We start from the raw sequence: 20914 nt of genomic DNA on the forward strand, positions 1-20914 counted from the left end.
GTGATTTCTCAGTGGAAGACAGAAGTGTCATATACACACACTGTAAGCACACATTTCTGTAACTTCTCCTAACAAAACTTCTATGCAGAGACTGAAGACAAACTGCAAAATGCTACAAGACATTATTGCGCAAACTTCCACAAACAGTCACAGATAGCATCTTTTTTCTCAACACCATCAAGTTCAGGGTATAGAACAGCAGTGTTGGACGATTTGTTGGTAGTACCAGCTGGAAATTAACATTTTCCAATTGATTTTATTTTCTTCCTCTAGTTCCACAGTCTGAACACATTGTGCCTGTTAAACACAGTCTCTAACTTTTGGCGTCTAATGATGATCAATGGGCCAATTGGCCTCCACCTCTTGCTTTATCTGGAAGTGTTGAACAGATGCTGGGGAGGAAGTGCTGGCCATGGCTGTCGTTATTGCTGAACAACTATTGAAAACCTTTTCCCAAGGTGAAATAGTTTCAGCAGTCCACTGCTCCGAGCAAGAAAGCCAATGCAAATCTCCTGGCACTGTCTGACATTTTGTTCCTTTAAGTCAATTCAATGGGTAAAAGTAGTGAGCACTCTGAAGAAATGTTCCCAGTGGACACAAAACCTAACTTGGCATCTACTGCAAACACGCATCACAAAGTGTGTTCAATGGAGGTGGTTGGTTTGGGCATTTGCTAAAAATGTCCCCCAGGTGCCTGCCGTAAGACGTGTGCCAGGCATGGGCAACTGGGAAAAGGCCCGGGGGCTGACCCAGAACATGCTGGAGGGACTCCAGCCCAGCTGGCAGGGGAGTGCCTGGGGATCCCGCAAGAAGAGCTGGAGGAAGTTACTGGAGAACAATGGATAGATGGATGGACATGGTACAGCTACAGCTCTGCAATGGATATTGTGCAGAAAGCCTGGAAATTTGATATTTAACAAGACCTAAGAGTCTATAGCTAAAGCTAGGGTCTGAGCTAAATGCTATCATCAACGTGCAGACATGCCCACAATGATGATGTTAGCATGCTGATGCTAAGTAGATCTAATGTTTACCATCTTCATCTTAGTTTATCATGTTAGCATGCTGTACTAATTAGCACTGAACACAGTACAGCTGAGGCTGATGGGAATGTCATTAGGTTTGAAGGTATTTGGTCATAAACCAAAACATTGGAGACGTTTTTATTTTTCAAATTCATTTTTTGAACTGATGAAGGTCTTCAATATGATTACAATTCATCCTGATCAGAACATGAATGTGTGTAAATTTCATGGCAATCCATCCAGTAGTTGTTAAGACATTTCAGTCTGGACCCAAGCGGTGGACAGACCAACATTGCTGCATGGATAAAAATGACATTTTTTAAAGAAATCACTGCCTTCTGCAGTTGATTCGTTAAAACCACTCTGTTTATATCAAGTTTAAAATTTAAAGTGCACATTTCATTACACAAGTTCCAGTTTCCACAAATTCTAAAATATATTCTTAGGGCAGCTCCTTGAACTTGAATCAAAGTGGATGAAAGACGCAACAGGAGAAATGTTGTACTAGATGAACGAGTATAGTAGATGTGGCAGCTGTCCCCGGAGTCAGCCAAAGCTACTGTATGTTAGCAGCTATTACACCCCCCCCCCTTCAGTTTCTCTCCTGTGCACATTATCTGCTCCAAACAGGCTGGTGGAAGACAGAAGAAAGAAGCAAACAAAGAGAAATCAGTCATATTGTAAAGGCTTTGAGTGATACAAGGCCTCCATTGGTAAGAGACAATATGCTGCATAATGCGCTGCTGCATAACATTATCAATATATTGTTGGTAGTCTTGGAGAGAATGTGAGTGGGAGGACCTGGTGAGGAAGATTAGTTATATTGTAAAGGTTAACTCATGCATGAATTCAAGCTTGGAATTTACTATTTATTAATCAAGAATGTCTTTTCCCCCATTGTGGGATTTAGATGACAGGAAGATGGAATTAAATATTTGTTGCCACATAGATAATAAATAAACCAGTGCCCCCATAACCACAGTCAAGAAAAGTCATCAGCTTCCAATGAATCTTCCTACGAAAGCTCCGAGCAGCCTCACTAATCCCCTCCATTCGCCCCCGGTGCTCAGCAGCAAGACAGTTCAGTGAGTGCGTCGTCTGGGCACTTTAGTGGTGGATGGATATCAGGATTCTTATCAGTCATCCGCGGGGTGTTGCTTCAGGTACCAGTGAAACATGAAATACATTCCAGCAAGTCCAACAGATCCTTGAACTTTAAGGTTTATCACGGAGGAAATTATTTTATCTTTCCTTGTGATGTAAACAATAGAAATTCTGTGTTCATATAAAAAGTAGTCCACCAAGAATGTGTGCCTGCGTGTAATGGCTGCCGCAGAGCCTTGCCAGATGACGTCTCACTGTTGAGCCAGGTTCAACTTGTTTTTTTCCAGACAACCTTCTACCTCCTTGTAAATGTCCAATCAATAAATATCACAAATATTTCAACAGTCCGGCCTTCCTGACCATTCTATCAAATAAAATTGCCTAAGCCCATTAGCTTACACTTAAGATTGACCCCCCTCACTGTCTAATATGCCGCTTCAACATCCTCCTTTAAATGGAAATGTATTACATTAAGAAAATAATACCATTTCATGGGACCTTTTTAAGTCGGTTGTAGCTACACTGTGCAGGTGACAGAACAGGAGTACATTCGCCAGCTTAACCGCAGTTTTTCACACCGGTCTTAATTGGTCGACTTTTCTGCTGGCCTCTCAGAGCTCTTTTCTTTAGCTGATAATGAAATGTGTGCCCTGCTGTGTACAGAGAGAATTTAATCAAATTGTTTCAAACTGCTTCAAATGTTCAACACCCAGGAGCTGTAGGATAAAATAACTGACCTTATAAAACCAGTCAAATCAGTCGCTGAATGGAACGCAGGTTTGCACACTTGAACTGTAACTTGTACAATTACTCCTCCTCACCGAAGCCTATTTGCCATCACTCTGTCAGCTCATGAAGCACCTTCATCTCGTGCTGCCACCCAAACAGCTCTCATTACTGCCCACTTCCCTCCGGCGTCCCCACTCACTCCACACCTCCTGGCTGGCAGCAGGCACCCGTGTGCCCAGAGAGACCACCACTACATCTCTTCCCCGGCCAAGCCTGCAATCCTTCACCTGTCTGACTGGTTCAGTGCACTAACCTTGGATCAGGTCCAATCCACTCACTCAGTACATGCCCGTTCCACTAACTCTCTGCTCGGCCCACACACATTTGTTCCCGCCAGGCCACAAAGTCTGTACCCCCTTCTCCTTCTCACCCACCATAGAGGACATCCACAGTAGAAGCTGGCTACTTTATGATCCGCAGCATCCATGAACATTAATGAATACCATCAAGGTAAAGGTGGACACCAGTGACATGAAAGCACGGAAAGTAGAGGCATTCATCAAAGGCTTTTTGCAATTAGGTACAGTGGTTTTTAGAGCCTGTAAACTTGTGTGCACTAATAAATGAGTATATGTTCTGTCTGTCATCTTTGAAAGAGAGAAGAGAAAGAGTACCCTTCATTTCAGCTGAAGAACGCTGCAAATCCGGTGCAGAAATGGTACTGAGCAATAATTAATTAAAGAGACAGCTTCTACAGAACACAGCCAATTAAGAAACTTCATTTTTGCAGGGTAACATCTCAATGCAGAGTGTCTCTTCTTCTGAAGGAATGAACTTCCAGTAAAGTTAAAAGTCTATTTGCACTCCAGGACATATAACATGCTTGACTTTGTATTTGTGTTTATTCCATCGGAAAGTCTGACTATGAAGTTGTTGATGTGCTACTGCTTTATACTGCTACCATGAATGTGATTCTAACAAAATGATTCCTTTAATGTAATAATAATGACTTTTTCACGTCGGACTGCCCAGGCGAAAGATGTACTCTTTGAAGTATCAACAAAAAGAGTTTTACTTTGGAGTTAGGGTTAAAATATTTAGACCTATGCCAACAAAAATCCATTTTTGTTTGTCCTCCAGTCAAACCTCCCTCAGGTTAACATTGTGCACTATTCTCTGCTCCATTAAGTCTGAGGTGTTGTTGGATGTGGCAGTGATTTCCTTGTCGCGAAGAGTGAAGCATGAGTTGTCAATTTTGGTACTGCAAAATGTCAGACTTGGTCAGTTTCTGTGGCAGTGTGTACATGCAGCAAATAAACCAAAAGATAAAAAGGTGTGGAGAAGTCTGTGCTGCTTCCTGCCTGGAGCAAGTGGTGACCCTGTGCCAAACAGCCAATCAGCAGTCACTTTGGCCGAAGGTGTGGTACAGTTGTGTAGCAAAGAAAATCATTAACAAATGAACTACTGTAACAGACAATGAATATTCTGATATATTTTGGTAGCCGATGGTGCTGACGTTATTTAGTCAGTGTGAAAGACAGAGTTTTGAAAGGTCAATTGGACTAATCTGTCAATTAATCTGTCACTTAGACGATGTGGCTGAGCAACACATCACCTACAGTATCATGAGGATACTGACTAGACTTCCTATTGATTTCACACGTGAAATAAATAAGAAACTGAGGTGTTTTCACACATTCTGTCTAATTAACCCTCTGCTCAGGTTGACGTTGGGTTGAGCCAAACTCCATTCACTAATAGACCTTTTTTATGGCAGACATTTTGACTTGTCATGGCAGAAAAACAACAGTTGTAATATTATTGATTAACACTCCATTTACAGTAAGTGTCTCAGTAAGCCATTCAGTAGCAGTGAGCCAGCATCAACAATACCAGGACCCAGGAAATGGCACATCTGAAGGGAATGCAGCTATTGTATTATTAATGCTATTAGCTACACCTGTGATGAAATCTGCTGTGAAAACAGTCTATAAGAAACATAAAGGTGTTAGTTGTCTAACTGGTGCAACAAAACTAATATTTCACCCTCCTATATCTAAACCTTTTTACAACCAGATGTGCAATTTTGTAGTGAATCATGTCTTACAATTTAGTTGCAAACAAGCAAAATGTGTTTCAGTCAGATGTGCTTTGGGGCCAGTTTTCCAGGCTTACACAGCATTGGCTAATACATGTCAGTCATCTCATGATCAAATACTCACAATTCACTTTTAAGCATCAAACTTCAACTTCACAGCAACCACACGAAATAATGCAGTCAGAGAGCATGGTGTTATTAAAAATGAACATTATTTAACTGCTAAACCCATGACCAATATAAATATTCTATAAACGCAGGATACACATTGAAATGAGAGAAGATGCACAGAAGTGGGAGGCTTTGTGAAACATTGCAGATGGCTGTCTTTAGATCCTCAGTGTTTACACCAACAGTACTTCTCCCTTTTCGGCTCCTAATGCAGCTTGTTCCCCTTCAGGCAACATTCAGACATTCAGCATTCAACAATGTCAATTGCTGACGCAGAGTTTGTTCTCTTTAAATGTTTTTTTCTTTATGTGTAAAAAGTTCAGGATTATAATGACTGTTCTGTCCTTTCTTTTCTTATTAGGCATTTATTTGCATGTATTGAGACAGTGTGAATAATGAAGGAGACTGGGGAAGTCAAACAAGCGGCTGGCATGATTATAAAACCTGTGTGTTTTAACACAAATGATGTCAAATTCAGAGGAAATGTCCCATTTCTTTGTCCTCATCAGGGAATTTAAACAGCTGGCTGACACTGGAAGACGTTAGCATGCGAGCGTGTGTGTATGTGTGTCAGAGAGAGACTGTGTGTGTGTGTGCTTCAGTAAAGCATACAGATGCTACACACCACGCAAGTACTTTGTTTTTCTGAAGTGGATATTTTAGTGTGGAGCAGACATTGTAAGAATGGTTTCTCAGGGACTAAAGGTTTCTCATTAATTTTTGAGTTTCCACTGGTGCTGTCGGAGAGAGGCCACAGAGGCTTTTTGTTTGATGTATGATTCATGTTAAGTGAGATATTACCTATTGCAGTTAAACTCCCAGCAATTTCCAAAGCGTTGTGTGTTTGGTGTTTTCAGTGCGTCAGAGCTCCCTCAAACATGCATGCCTGTCACTTTTTGACAAGGAGCGTGAATGACAAACCAGTAATGTATATTTCTTTCAAATATTTATGAGTACACTGTTACACTGTCATATTTTAACATATTTTTGACAGAGCTTAATTATACAGTTAGGTACCCATTTGACAACCAGAATATATCAAACTGTGCTCCTCTCAATGAGGTGCAAATCGTGAGCTTAGTGTTAAAAGGCTCAGTCTCTGCGGAGTGCACTTTGGAGATACTGAGCCTCAAATATCTGACATGATCTGGCTAATCATTAGTACTTTCTTCTTATAGTTGTAATTCTTTCAGTCCTGGTTGATTTGGCGACACCTATGGTTGCCATGGTGACAGCAAGTGTGGTTTAATACTACAGCAAACACTCCATAAGTAGCTGCTTTGTCAGAAATACAACAGAAGAGTAACCGGTGTATCTTTAGTTTAGTGCAGCCAAACAGTTTTAATAAGGAACTCAGTCAAAAAATAATGGCAAATGATTTGATTTGATTTTTTTTAAGAACGATCTTGCGTTTCCTGTGGCTGCCTCAGAATAAAAGCCACAGTGTTTCACCAGCTAAATACACTTAATGTGAAGTAGCAGCAACAGGAAATAATTACTTAATACAGCTCTGACATGGTGTGAAGAGAGCATACAGTGAACATTGAGGCTTATATCAATTAGATAAAATTACGCTGGATTACATGCATGTATGCATCTAGTGAGTCCCTCGTACGTGTGAAGGCAATTTGAATCCAGCGCGGGAATGGCGGACTCCGCTACTAAAAGTAAAAACTATTAAATAGAGCGGTAATTACTGAAAATAAATACGTTGAATGGCTGTTGTAGAAAAAAAATCATAAAAGAAAAGATCAGTAATATCAGTGAGACAAAAATATGGGAGATTCGGTTCGAGAAAAAGATGGAATTTTAATTAATGAATGCATAAATGCATAGTTAATCCCTCAGTATTCCTGCATCCATTGCAACTGAACATCCACACAAACAACAAAATGTTCAGTACTACTGGGGCAGAGAATGGCCTTACTGGAGAGGTATTAATGCTGCATTTAAAACTTTATAATGTAATACTGGCAGTAGTTGTTCTCCATTCTTCTTTCCTAAAATAAAAACATACCTTTTTGTTCAATATTTTGGGCTTCGTAAATGTTGATGTCCTGGTTTATCATACTGTACACCGCGGGAACACGAGAGAGCTTTGACGCTTAATTGATATCTATTTATTGCCCACATATGCCCACGTAATAGCCACTTAGGTAGGCGAAAGTCATTTGCCCAAATGCCTCAAAATGATGATGCGTTTGCTGTTCAGAGCATGCAAGATTATCATTTTGAACTCCCAAACACCCCAAACGGATAGTAATTACAATTGCATACATTTTAAGAAGTGACCTTCACCCAGTTGGTGTTTTAATGGATGGGGTTGTAGCTCAGATGGACTCTCATGGTGAGCTGTTATTACAGGGCAGATTTGCTTCCTTTTAAGCAACACTCAGGGGAAATTCTTGTTACTCTTCAAGTCCTACATTCCTCCGTTCCTACCGAGCAGCACAATGCTGTGTCTGTGATAGTGCATCAGGACATGGACTGGTTGTTGATGGGGATTACTTGGATATTATAGGTCAGCTCCTCAGGGGATTTAAGTTTAATTAAAGATGGTACTCATTAACTCATCAATGTTCCACCTACAGTATAGTGGCCTTTTCATCTCACCACAATATTGTTCTGCTGGGGATTGTGGGCCATGTAAATTAATAACCAGTGGCTGATAGCGTATGATGAATTCTCTAACAAAACGCTGCGAGTATTTCCTTCTTGGGAAAGAATAAATTACCATAAATTCACTGTTTTTTTGTAAATATAGAGGTTCCAGCCTGTAAAGACGACTAGAACAAAACAAACATAACCAGACGTTATTATCCAAATATTGATTGAGGCCCGAGGGTGATCACAGACGAGATCTTGACTGTGAAAGAAATATTAAACAGGCAGGTGCAATTAGACCTAATTTCTTAATAGAAAGAGGTCACATTTACAGTACTGAATTATGTTGAAAAATTTCCACGTAGGATTTTTGATCATGGTCAAAATGTGAAATAATTCCCACATCATTCATTTATACTGACAGTGGGTATCCGTAATGTTTTAATCAATAAATCATTAATATATCAATTTGTGGGGTGGAGAGTCCAAACATTTGCAAACCTGTATGTTAACTGTAAGAACATAGATTGACTTTGGCTGATACCAACAAACAGCAGGCCTTCACACCACTGTACACTGAGAGCACGCCAGCCTCAGTGGAACAATGTATCAAAGGTTTTATTACATTTTATGTGTTTTCCATCTTTTGACTCCACCTGCGTCTCTCCACTTCTTCCTGCAGGGCAGTAGTTGGACACAGAGAGCCGTTGCCTGATGATAGTAAAGACAATATCACCATTTTCACCCGAATCCTAGACAGGCTGTTGGATGGGTATGACAACAGGCTACGTCCTGGGCTGGGAGGTAAGCAACACTATATGTTTGATAACTCACAGACGACTACAGAGAAAAACATTTCAGTCTGCTGCTCACTGTGTCCCTGTTTTAGCTCTCACTACAAGTCTTCATGCATACTTAACTTTTTATACATGCTGCTGTAAACAATATAAACTTCAACATTTTTTACCGTGTTTCTGAATGAATTATAAGGCACTACACTGGTTTTGCTAAGTCTTTGCTAAATAGTTTATTCTCTAGTGGTAGTTTCTGGACCTCATGGATCTAGAAAGGCCCTCCCTCGCTCTCTGTTAAGCTACTGCTATTGGCCATTAGGAGACATGTTAACTCATACTGAGGGCACACCGACACCAGGATCAGTGTGTGCAGAAAATCTACTTTCTCTTGGGTGGGAGTCTTTGTTCAATCATGCCCAAATGGCAAATAAGCACATATGCCAGTGGAAATCCCTCTAATTGATGCCATTTCATCCAAATATTCGACCCCCAAGGACAAGAAACTGCATAACAGCAAGCCCACATGCTCAAGCAGGCTTTGCCATTTCTCAGCCAGCCAGCTGGAATGGTCATTTCTGCTCTACTGCTTGCTGCTGAAGCCGCAAGCATGGCTACCAGGCTGCAGCCCCACCAGGCTGGATGACCTGGACTCCATGGCAGCAACCAGAGAGGAACCAGGCACAAGACGTTAATGTCATATTCCGCCTCTGTACGGAGGATCACATCTCCAAGGGCAAGGAGATAGTGAGGCCCGCACCACTCAGGGCTTAAAGTCAAGATGGCTTCCTATTGTAGTGCAGTGACTGAATGTACAGTCCTGTGTAGATCTAGTTGAAGTTACATTTTGGGTTGCAGATGGATCTACATCCATCTTATTTATCAAAATATGTTGTGAAATTACAAGATGTTGGTTATTAATCTGCAGATTTCTTTGAGAGGATCGAAAGACTCCTAGTAATGGATTAGATTTTGGACGTCAAAAGTCCAGCCGTCTACCTGCAAACAGACACACCAGTTGGGGCTCTCCTCAGTCGAAGTCAAGGACTTGAACTTGATGTTCATGAACAAGACTACCAATCTTCCTCATCACCCCCATGCCCCACTACCCATAGTCCTAGTGAGAAACAGAAACCTCAGACAAGCAGACTGGATAGAAACTGGAGAAAACATTTAATTTAATTTTCAGTGGCATCTATTAACTCTGCCCTATGCTCTGGTGCGTTGTTGTAAACCGCAACCGGGCAACTCATTCTGTTCCCCCGTCTATGCCTGCCATGCAAACTGCTGACTTGGTGTTGTGATAATCACGTATTTGTGAGAGCTATTTGTGTCACAGGAATGATTAATGTGGAAGTGGATCTCCTCTCTCAAGGGGGCCTTTTTCCAAAGGACTGGAGACTTCACCTGTGGGTGGTCGCTTAGATCTGGGACACAGTTAGAGCCGAGGATCCATTCACTTTTGGAAAAAAGCCTCATCACTCTCTAGTTGTTGCACCACTGGGAGCAGCCATTCGTCTCACCAATGGCCCAAAAGCCTGCTTTACACATTTGGCCCAGAGGAGCTGATTCAGCCCACACTGAAGACGGCAAATTTTGATCCGTCACGACTTCCATAGCATGCCCTACTTATATATTAAATTCCTTTGTGAAGTACAATTATTCCAAAGCTGGTAATTGATATCACATGACTAACTTACTGTATAATGATCAATTTGATCATTGTTACAGTATCAAGAATAATTCATAGATCATTGTGACAGAACAACAGCAATAATGGAGCTGGTAATGAAACGTACCATGCAACAATACATGTAATTATAATAGAACGAGAACTACATTGGCCCTAGGAATACACAGAGCAGAAAAGCCTTGTAGCAGTCATGCCAGATTCATACTACAATAGGCTACATCATGCCTAACGTGATTATAATGTGTGTATAGAATTGTGTAATGGCAGCAAAGTGTGCCCATTATTTGAATAAAAAATACCCACAGACCCGCATCCTTATTGCTGAGCTGCTGCATTCTATTTCGGAGCCAGTAGTCCCTTAGGGACTGTTAAATGTTTTTGGGGCAGGCTAACTAAAATTATTTTGGGTCAAAAGGGATGTCTTCTCTCCAAAGATACAGACTTGGGCCTGGCCCAAAGCAGATTTTATGCTGTAGTGGGCAAAACTAGCTTGAGCCAAACAAATGGTAGTTTTAAAGAACTAAAGACTCATTTACAGCAACATTTCTGCCCCTAAACTGAGGTTGAAAAAAACCCTCCAGGGCCAAATAGTCAGGAGTGCTCTAACTAGTGCTGTCTAGCAATGCTTGAGTCCACATTTTAGGAAATGTCTAACACTACTGATCCAGCATTATGTTCATAAACCTGCAATCTGTGGCACAACAAAGTTGGTTTTGACAAAATGATACACGGAGACAGTAAGAATCCAGGTATTAAGCCGTCCACATCAATTCTTCACTGAGCGTGCATAAATCTACAGTTTGAAGTGTGCCTCTAACCCTTGATTACAGTGGAATTTTTGTGTGAAGCGGCTTAGTTAAATGCCAACAGGCAGACTTCACCGTCATGTACACAAACAATCAGCTTAACAAAGAAAGCTGCAGCAAAGCTTTTTGTATACGGGCTGCATGGTAATGTTTTCTGGTCCTTGTTGTCTCTTTCCTCAGAGAGTGTGACAGAAGTGAGGACAAACATCTATGTGACGAGTTTTGGGCCGGTGTCAGATACAGACATGGTGAGTATTTTTCTCTTCTCTGTCCTCCTCACTCCAATCATCACCATGAGTCATCATATCTAAGAAGGTTATCACTCTGTATTCACTTTACTTGTGATCGTTTTACTTCGACAAAAGTGCTTGGAGAACATTTGTCAATTTGGATTGTGCAACATGAGAACCTCCTTTGCAGAATAGCTGAATTTAATATCAGCTACAATGAACAATCTTTGCCGTGTCTAACAGCAGTGTTTTCCCTACCTTTCATTTGGAGTCTGATTCATAGAGTTTCTTTATATGTTACAGCTTGAAATATCTGATTTACAGTATTTACAATAGAGACATTTGGTATTTGAACATCCTATCAACCAAGACTTTTATCATAAGCTGTTTCTAGCTTTGCTAAGGGGAAACTATATGAAATTATAGCACAGCAACATTGACATTAACATATTTTGTACATGTCAGGGATAGATGATAAGGTCTAGATTATGAAAACACACAAACAAAATGTAATTTCAACAATATTTTCAAAATAAAGTAATTAGGAAATTAATAAATAATATGGTACGAACCAAAGCAAACTCTTTTTTTCCACCCATATTTTCATGTTTTTTTTTTGTTTGTTTCTGACAGAATACAGCCACTTTTTGCATGAGGCGTTCTACCTGTCCCGATGTTGCTCCGACAAGCTTTGTGATGACATTGTTGGTCCTTGTAACTTATTTTCTGTACATAGTTATCTACCAGCCCATTTTCCTCATCTTTCATGTATGCAACACCAGACTACTTCTGGAAAAACCCAGTCTTGTTTAAGTACAGACTCTAAAATGCTGTTTCCATCAATGTTCTTGAGCTAGGCAATATTAAAAAAAATCTAATAAGACAATAATTTTTCAATTAGCGTTGGGTAATATAATCAGATAAAAAAAATCACTACTAATGTGATTTGCAGCCGATTGTCGTGCAGGTATTAGCCTTTAGACCTTGCATTGTTAATTTCACTACTCAGCTAGAAGAGTCAAATAACTTCAGGGAAAAGAACTGTGCTGCAGTCTTCACCAGCAGGAAAAGATACAGTCATCTCATGATATTTGTATTACAACAACCAAAATCTCCGAAACCACTGTGGACAAAGTTGTTCTGAGTCAAAGTGCTCCATTTTTAAACGGCACTATTCTGGAGACATTCCGTTACGAGCTCTGGATGACCCCCTTCAAACAGCAGATGCTGGAGATGCTTCATGCTTAGTCTGGAGACCTTATGCGACATTTGACATATTTTATCATGCATCTCTAATTGACCGCCTTGAGTCCTGGGTCGTTTCTCTGGCTCAGCAGTGAGCCGGCTCGACTGCCTGTGTGACGTTGCACGATAAGTGGGTTTTGGAGAACTTGGATTTGAGTTTTGGTTTCACTTGAGGGCCGCTTCATGTTGTAACAAGTCTCACTTTGCATGAGTGGATGAGGATCTCATCATCATATGTTACGATAATGACAGTGGCTGGGTAGAAATAGGTTTCAGGTTCAGGTTCATTACCACCGTCTATAGAAATAGGCAGATTTGATGGTCTGCCTGAAGAGAAAAGGCTTTGTTTGTTATGTAATTTAGATGATATTGAAGATTAAGTCCATTTCATGTCTTATTGCTCATTATATAACGATTTAAGGGCAACAGTTTTTAGTAAAATGTCCCTAATTTCTGATGAGTTCTTCTGTAAGGATTACCTTATCTGAGGAACTAGGGACAGTGCTTGCATTGTGTAAGAAGTTATGTAATTGTCTGACAAATGTTTCACCCCTCCAGTGGTGTTCTCTGTGTCTCATAACTCCATGTGGGCTGGGCACTTGTATGTAAACAATAAAAAACATAACTAACTGATTATGTGCAGAGACCATATTCAACATATTGTCAATATGAAAGTATCGCTGTGCTATTGTGATCAATGAGCTTGTACCATTTCCCAGCTATTCACACACTCACAAAGTAGGCAGCTTAGATTATTTAGCGATAGTTGAATACTTTATGACATTTACCTCTGCATATGAACTTCACTGAGAGTGATTGATTTAGAAGCCGACAAACATTTTTCAATCAGAATCTGAATAGAAAATACTTTCTCAACCTCAAGGTGCAGGAACTGATGGATGCTCATACTTCTCTGTTGATTCACTGTATACGTAGCTCATCTGTACATTAGAGCCAGTGACACATACAATGAAGGAGCTCAATCAATGCTGAGATGAAGATTTAGCACACATAGCGATGAAGATTTTCCTACATAGCAGACGCTTATACATATCGTTTTACTACAGTAACTATGCAACATCTGGGGTTTGACTTCCACCTTTATGCAAGGGTGGGGAAGGGGTGGTGGCACAGGCCCCACCCTGGAATCTGACTGGCCCCTTTTACATGTCCAGGGGCCTGTTGTCTCTCTTAGGAGTTATAAATAGCAGATATGTATTGAGATTATTTAATATTAGAATATTTAAGGTTAATTTAATTAATTACACTGAACAATGTAATTATTAATAATGTACAGATTATTATTACCATGAACCTGGGCTTGAGCTAATTTTTACTAATTTTACAAACACCCCCCCTCCCCCTTCTTTTAAACTGTGCCCCAGTCTGGCCTCCCCATTCAAAAGCCCCTGCCTTTATGAGGCCATTTCTGTCATTTTGAAGATACAGTATGCTGACCACAGTATGTTGAACTTGCTTTGTGAGATAGTGTTAGCTCTTTTACTTTGTTACAATAGACAATGCTTTATCTTTTTCAGCAGATATCCCCTTCAGGGTCTCTCAGGGCTCAATTCTAGCCCCAATCTTTTATTCTCCTCACATGGTCTGCTTGGCAACATCATGAATCAATGTCAAACGGCACAGAGTACAGTCAGTGGCACACATGACCGCTGCACAGGACATGGCAACCCACTTGTAGTAATGTTTTGATCAGAGCCAAAGTCAGTGAGGTCACAGCAGGTGTTTTCTGCTTTCAAAGGCATAAATACCTGTTGTCCATATACATTCACACCTTGGTCTTGTAATCCATGTAGGAAGAGTAGCTGCCCGGGTTTTGACTGTTCCCAGATGTGGAAAAATAGCATCAGCGTATCAAATTTCTGCATTGCACTTAGTCAGTTTCAGATGATGTCAGGGTTTGACTGATCATTACCCAGGCAAGGCTCATTCTGGCCCCGGGCTACGCTGCGTTTGCTGTCTCTATATGCACATGAACGCTGCATAAAGGCTTCAAGCATTTTCTTTCAAGATTTTCCACAGTCTAGCCGCAAAAGATGATCAGGCTTTTAGCCTTGAGGAAGAATCACAACTCGGTATCATCTTGTAAAACACGTTGCCAGTCAGTAAATATGCAGTGTGATATGTGTAGATTGCATACTTGTCTTCATCTTCTACATCTGTGATATATGTGGTGTATAAAGCTAAATCTCTTTTTTTCACTGTATCAGTTTACGGTTTTAATGTTTTCATTGTTGTGGGCTCAGTGAAAAGGTCTAGCCAGATACTTTTACATGATATTCTGTGAATAAGCCTAAATTGAGTGAATTTGGGTTCAATTATTTTTTTTAACATTGCATAAGTTGGAAAATGTATTTGTGCATTCAGAACAAACACTCCAACAACTTCCTCCAACTGTATCTACTTGCATGATATCCACAGGAATAAAAGCTGGTCACAGATCAGCACTGGGAGCTCTGGAGGAATGAGAGGACAAGGCCAACGATTACACAGTACAGTGAGCAAATTTGGATAGTAGGCTGCACTAAATAAGTGGGTCTTGACTTTGGACTTTAATAATGAGCGGTCTGAAATGCTGCAATTTGTGCTTGTTTCCAAAAGGGATAGCACCCCCTGGGAGTGAGTGGGTGGCTCGTTTATTCTTTTGAGTTTAGACAATAACAAGGACTGTTGCATCTAATGAGCGGAGAGAGCTGGACCAGGTTTACAGATCAGGTAAAAGGTGTACTGAGGGGCGAGTTATTTTCATGGCTTTCAGAAAGTATATCTGGGCTTTGAAGACACTGAGGTCTGGTACTCATAGCCAATGAAGGCAAGTCTACAGTAGGTCAGGGTCGTGTGATCCTGTTTTCTGGTTCATGAGTTTCCAGGCTACTGAGTTCGAAATGAGTCGGATGTGTTATTTGAGTGTGGAACGGGACAGCCTTGGAGTATTGAGCACTGCAGTAAACAGTTCTGGGAAACAAAAGCATAGACCAGTTTTCTAGGTCAGTTAAAGGAGAGGAAATAACTAATCCTGGAGGTATTTCAGAGGTGGAAAGAAGCTTTTAAAGATATTTCCTTGATGTGTTCACCAAAGGAAAGTTCTGTATCAGAACCAATTCACCAGAGTTTAACAGATTAATTTGGGGCAGTTATCTAGTCTTTAAAATAAAGTGAGGAAATCAGCTGTATGCCACTAAGGACGTGAAAATTTTTAATTTCTTAAGTCTACTTCTTGCTATCATGTTCTTACTGCGTCATTGTTTTGTCAAAACTAGTTGTTTCCCTCCAGGTTTCTTTAATAAGTAATTTAATGAACCTTGTTAAGTCTTTAATAAGCTTTAAATTGAAAGGGCTTCCTCTCAATAAACTAATATACCACTCTACTCACTATAAATGCTACCATACAATGCAGGAAACTTAACCCAGTTTCACCATTGCTGGTTGAATATCTGAGTATACACACTCAAAAAGGTAAAAACATCAGCTTTTAAGTCAATGTGGAAATGAAAGTTAAAAAGACGATTTTTGGCATTAATTAGTTACCTTGAAGCTGTGAAAAAGACGTGGAAATGTATTTAAAGCTTGTGTTTTAGATTGAATGGGACAGCATTTAAGGATTAGAGGATGGAGATAAGCATATTGCTTTGTGGGAGGGGAAGGCTAGAGCAAGCACATGCACACTGAGATAGCTCTGGATTGTGCTTGGCATTTAATACCAAATCACCCAAGTCAGAGAGTGCTACTGCACATTGTTACCCACTAGTCTTTGAAAAAGTGTCATTTTCTAAATAGTTTGGAGCGCATTCACTGCAGGTGACCTTGAATTCAACATTTGTTTGAAGTACTTAGTTAAGAGAGCGCTAGCGGTTCTGTGAGGCTGTACTGCAGAGCAGTACTTTCAGCTAAATGCTAACGTCAGCATGCTAACATGTTCACAATGGCAATGCTCACATGCAAATGCTTCGCAGGCATAATGTTTAACATGGTTACTATCTTAGTTTAGTGTTAGCTAACATATGCCAATTAGCACTAAACAGTACAGCTGAGGATTCTGGGAATGCCAGTTGTGCAGGTGTCTGCTGATCCCCTGATTTTTCATCTAGTGCCATTATCAGTTCTACATTTTAATTTGTCCAATACTTGGGTTTATGACCACAATCATTTCATGTTTGTATCAAATTTCATGGCAATCCATGCAATAGTTGTTGAGATATTTCACTCAAAACCACAAATGTCATCCTGATGGTGTTGCTAGAGGGAAAGTCAAGGGATCTCAACAGTCAGTAGGATACATCGTCTGGGTACCATGAGCATGATCAACACGTACAAATCCATCTTGTAGATGTACAGATATTTCACGGATAAGTGAAAATTCTGACCTGCTAGTGGCACTAGATGAGATGTGACCAAAGTGGTGGACCAACCTACCGCCATTGCCATCCCCAGGGCCACGCCACTAGCATGGCTAAAAATGTGGAGTTGAAACTGAGATGTTCCTAGACAGAGCACGCTCTATACCCTAGGCATCTCATACTTTATGCCATGTAAATCCAGTGTACCAATTACCCATCTCTGTAACATCAAGTGTCCCAGAAATGTCTGCTGCTTGCTCACCCTGAGGGCCACTCGTTCAGCCTTCACTTGGACCCCAATACGCCACATCTGCCTTTAAAATCCCCCTATCGCCACCGGAGGGAAGCTAACTGCATAATCGGAGTGAAACTCGAATATTAGGCCAATAACAAGGCACGTTGTTCAGACTCATGTCTGACCACGGCAGATTTCTGCAGTGTGTCACACACCAAGACCCAGAATGTGGGTTACGATCTTGATGCTGATCTCTGATAAGTAGATGGGTGTGTTTCTCTACCTCAAGCCTCTCCTTCCTCACTTCCTCTTGCTGATTCTTCTTCTGTGTGTCTCCCCCCACCCCCCACCCCACAAGATCTATGGAGTCACATCTCATTCACATGTACGCAGTGTCATGGCACATTTACCTATTTCATGGTGGGATTTGACAGGTCTGCTCTGATGAAATGGGAAGCGATTGAGGCTGTCACAGGTACTGTGCTGAAGCTTGCTCTGACAAGGTTGTCAGTGATGGCCAGATCTCACCGGGGTTTCACAATCTCCGGGAGTAAACATTTCATGGAATATCTGAGATTTTCAGCGCACAGCCGTGTGCTTATAATTCAGGAAACTCAAACTCCAAAATGCCTGAGCAGTTCAAGGTCTTTTGAACAGAACAGATGGAGGTTTGTGTTACTAAAATCTGAAGGTGAACTCCGGGATTCTGCATCAATCATGCTGACCTTGTTCAAAGACTTGCAAGCCCAATTAAGCCCCTTTTCATGAGAATTTTAAATGTCTTGTATATCCTCAGCACCTTTCAGACAAAAAACTATACTACACTAAAATAGGGCTTCATTTTTTTTCACTCACCATACATGTCACCGTGTTCCCAAGTGTCACAATATGATTTATGTGCAGGGTGAGAACAACTTGAAAGCAGAGCAGGCACACAGTCTTTTCGCCTCCTAACACCCCATTTTTTTGTAAAATGGCAGCTACAGGTAAGAGGACACCTGAAGACAATCGTATAATAATCATGTGGATCAGGAGCAGCCTATTGTGTTGTCCCTAGTTTCAATGTGATACATGTCTGAGCACAGAGAAAATAACCCAACTGCAATCAAATCCATAACAACAACATTGGAGCAAATGATGGTTGTAATAAGACATTCGTCACTGTTGCAGCCTTGTGTTGTGAAACCTGTGTTGTTAGACTGATAGGACGTGTGTATATCACAAAAATCTTTACAGAAATGTGTTGTATAGTGAAAAACGGGTCTCCCCCCTAAAGACATAATCTTCAACTATTTTCATTCAGTATCTCAGTCAATACTGCTCAGTCAGACAGACACTGTGCAGATTAAACCCAATTTAAACCCTGAATAGAATCAGGCCAAATATGATCGTTTGACATGCAGTTTGAGGGGGGTCATGATGGCCCAAACGATCAATGGTATGTCATTTTGGTTGGCTATCTTGGAGTTTGTTCCGCAATCCCACAGGGTTGCTGTCAAAAGATCTGTTAGAAACTACAGTGAGCTTGTTTTAACATTATTGGAGTACACAATGTACATGATACTTGTATCGGCCAACACTGTCTTTGTTAAATATTGAAAAACCCAACGGTGTAGACAGCTGGATTGATTAAAATAGGAGCACATCTGTTTTGTCAGATGAGACGGACGACCTAAGAATGTGGCTGAAACGACTCCTGTGTAGACGCGGCGCAAGCTTAACCACACACAGGATACAAGACTCAAACCTTGGTCGCTGAGTCTTTGTATGCCCATCATACCCCCGATCACCTACTTACGACTAGGGTTGGGCGATATGTAAATATTTTCCAACCGGCCACCATCAGCCCAAGAATCAGAGACTGCCGATACATTTGCGCATGTGTGTGTGTGTGTGTGTGTGTGCGGCCCACGCCCCACCATGCCTACGACTTACTGGAAGTTGCCAATGGACATAATCCACACAACAAGTATGTTTCCTTCAAAGCATATGAGGCAAAAACATTAAGAGTTCTTCTATACTTTGAATATGAAACACTTGTGTTCATTTCCCTGAGAGCAGCTCAAATAACCATAATTTAATAGTGTGCGTCAGATTTTAAAAATACAATGTGTTTTTACCGTCTTAAATGATGGCATAAACATGTTCACTGCTACATATCCTTCATTTGTTTACCACTTTCTGATTCTAGGCTGATTATATTTGTGGAACAAAATGTTAGTGTCTGAAGTGTGGCACAGTGAAGTGCTAAAACATGTTTATGCCTCAGAGCTGCAGAAGCTGAAGATAATTGGAGTTGGTATGGGATTCACAGCTCATTGCAAATCTCACACAGGTTACGCTCCCAGCAGGGAGAGGTGAACTGCACAAAGAAGCGAAGCGAGAGAGAATAATTGACAACCCGAGAGCGAGATGGATTAGTAATTAAGACATTAATCAAATCTTTGACTAATCATTACAACGCCCAGAGTGTGGAGTTCAGAAGAGCCAGGTCGAATGGACACGCTGCCTCCAGGAAGTAGTCTGTTTCATCACCACACCAGCTAATCAGAATGTTATCTCTGCTCTGTCAAAAACAAGACATCCCAACATATGTCACACATAACATTTCTGCACAATAAATTGGGGAAACTGCTCTCTTGCACAATATAATATCTTGTCAGGGGCACTAAATCAAACTTGTCAAACCGGTCAGCTAATGCAGATACACGTGTGAATCAGGTTTTAGCCAAGTAAGAACATTGGACAATAAGTTACTGTGTACAAATAATCTGAAATTTCAATTTGCGCAACTCTGCAATTTGTTCAGGTCACTGTGTCCTCAGATATGACAGTGTTTTTTAATACATTTGGAAAAGGGGGAAAAAATGTAGCTTTTAAAATGGCAGATTGTTAGATGAACCCGATAATACAATGTAGTACAAAGAAAAAGCTTGCACATTGGCTGAAGAGATCAAATGACTGAAAGAAGCCACAGACCACATCTGTTGAGTAAAACCAAATTAAAACTAAAACGTGATGACATTATTAAAATGTGATCTAATAACTAAATGTTTCGAATTTAATGAACCCATTAATTTAAGATAAAAGGCTGCATTAATATTCTATCAGATATTAGACACAACCTTCCTGCCATTATCAGAGAACCAGACACTGTGTCGTTTTTTAACGTCTAGACTCATTTAGCCCAGTCTGCTCTACATCCTACCTTAACTGCCACCATATCAGCCTTTCCTATCATTTTCCTCATTTCCTTTCATTCTCATCATTTTCTCATTACTTCAGCCCTGCTATTGGCTGCTTCTCTCCACTGAGACGCACACTCACATAATGAGCAAAGGGGACATTTCTGTGTGTGCGTGACATGCTTGTTTTTTTTCTTTGTTTCATAAACCCTATTTTTATCTGTTTGTGCGTTCTTCTCCTGCGAAGCACTGCTGCGACAATCCTACAGTATTTACTGAAAGTGTTCAGTAATTAACCTCGACTTGAGAGCATTAGAGACCCATTTAGTTATGGCATATAGGACAATGACAGTGATTTCTACATCATTAAACACAGAGACTGTGTTACCTAATTCAGTTCAGTTTATTAGGCTCTGCACTGCATGTGGCAGTAAAGACCAGGTATATGGGATTCAAATTATACAAGAATATCAAAAAGTGTAGTCATATGTGTGTTCTTTATATGCAACAACTAGGGTGACTAAATGGAACCTGATTTGACCTCTCCCCCTCAGTGATACACTAGATGCTGAAAGAGGCAAAAGCCTAACTGTGTACTTTGAAGCTCACAGTATGTGAAAGCACACTGGACGTGCGTCTGCAG

General features: G+C 40.7%; 1 protein-coding gene across 1 annotated transcript in view; it reads left to right on the plus strand.

Moving 5' to 3' along the window:
* gabra3 (gamma-aminobutyric acid type A receptor subunit alpha3) overlaps nucleotides 1–20914 on the plus strand; it is a 53182-nt gene that overhangs the window by 11059 nt on the left and 21209 nt on the right. The window contains exons 2-3 of the mRNA XM_070916691.1: nucleotides 8414–8535; nucleotides 11202–11269. Of these exons, the coding sequence (XP_070772792.1) occupies nucleotides 8414–8535; nucleotides 11202–11269 (190 nt within the window). The remainder of the gene's footprint in view (nucleotides 1–8413; nucleotides 8536–11201; nucleotides 11270–20914) is intronic.

This window comes from Enoplosus armatus, chromosome 13, assembly GCF_043641665.1.
Source record: "Enoplosus armatus isolate fEnoArm2 chromosome 13, fEnoArm2.hap1, whole genome shotgun sequence".
Lineage (NCBI taxonomy): Eukaryota > Metazoa > Chordata > Actinopteri > Centrarchiformes > Enoplosidae > Enoplosus > Enoplosus armatus.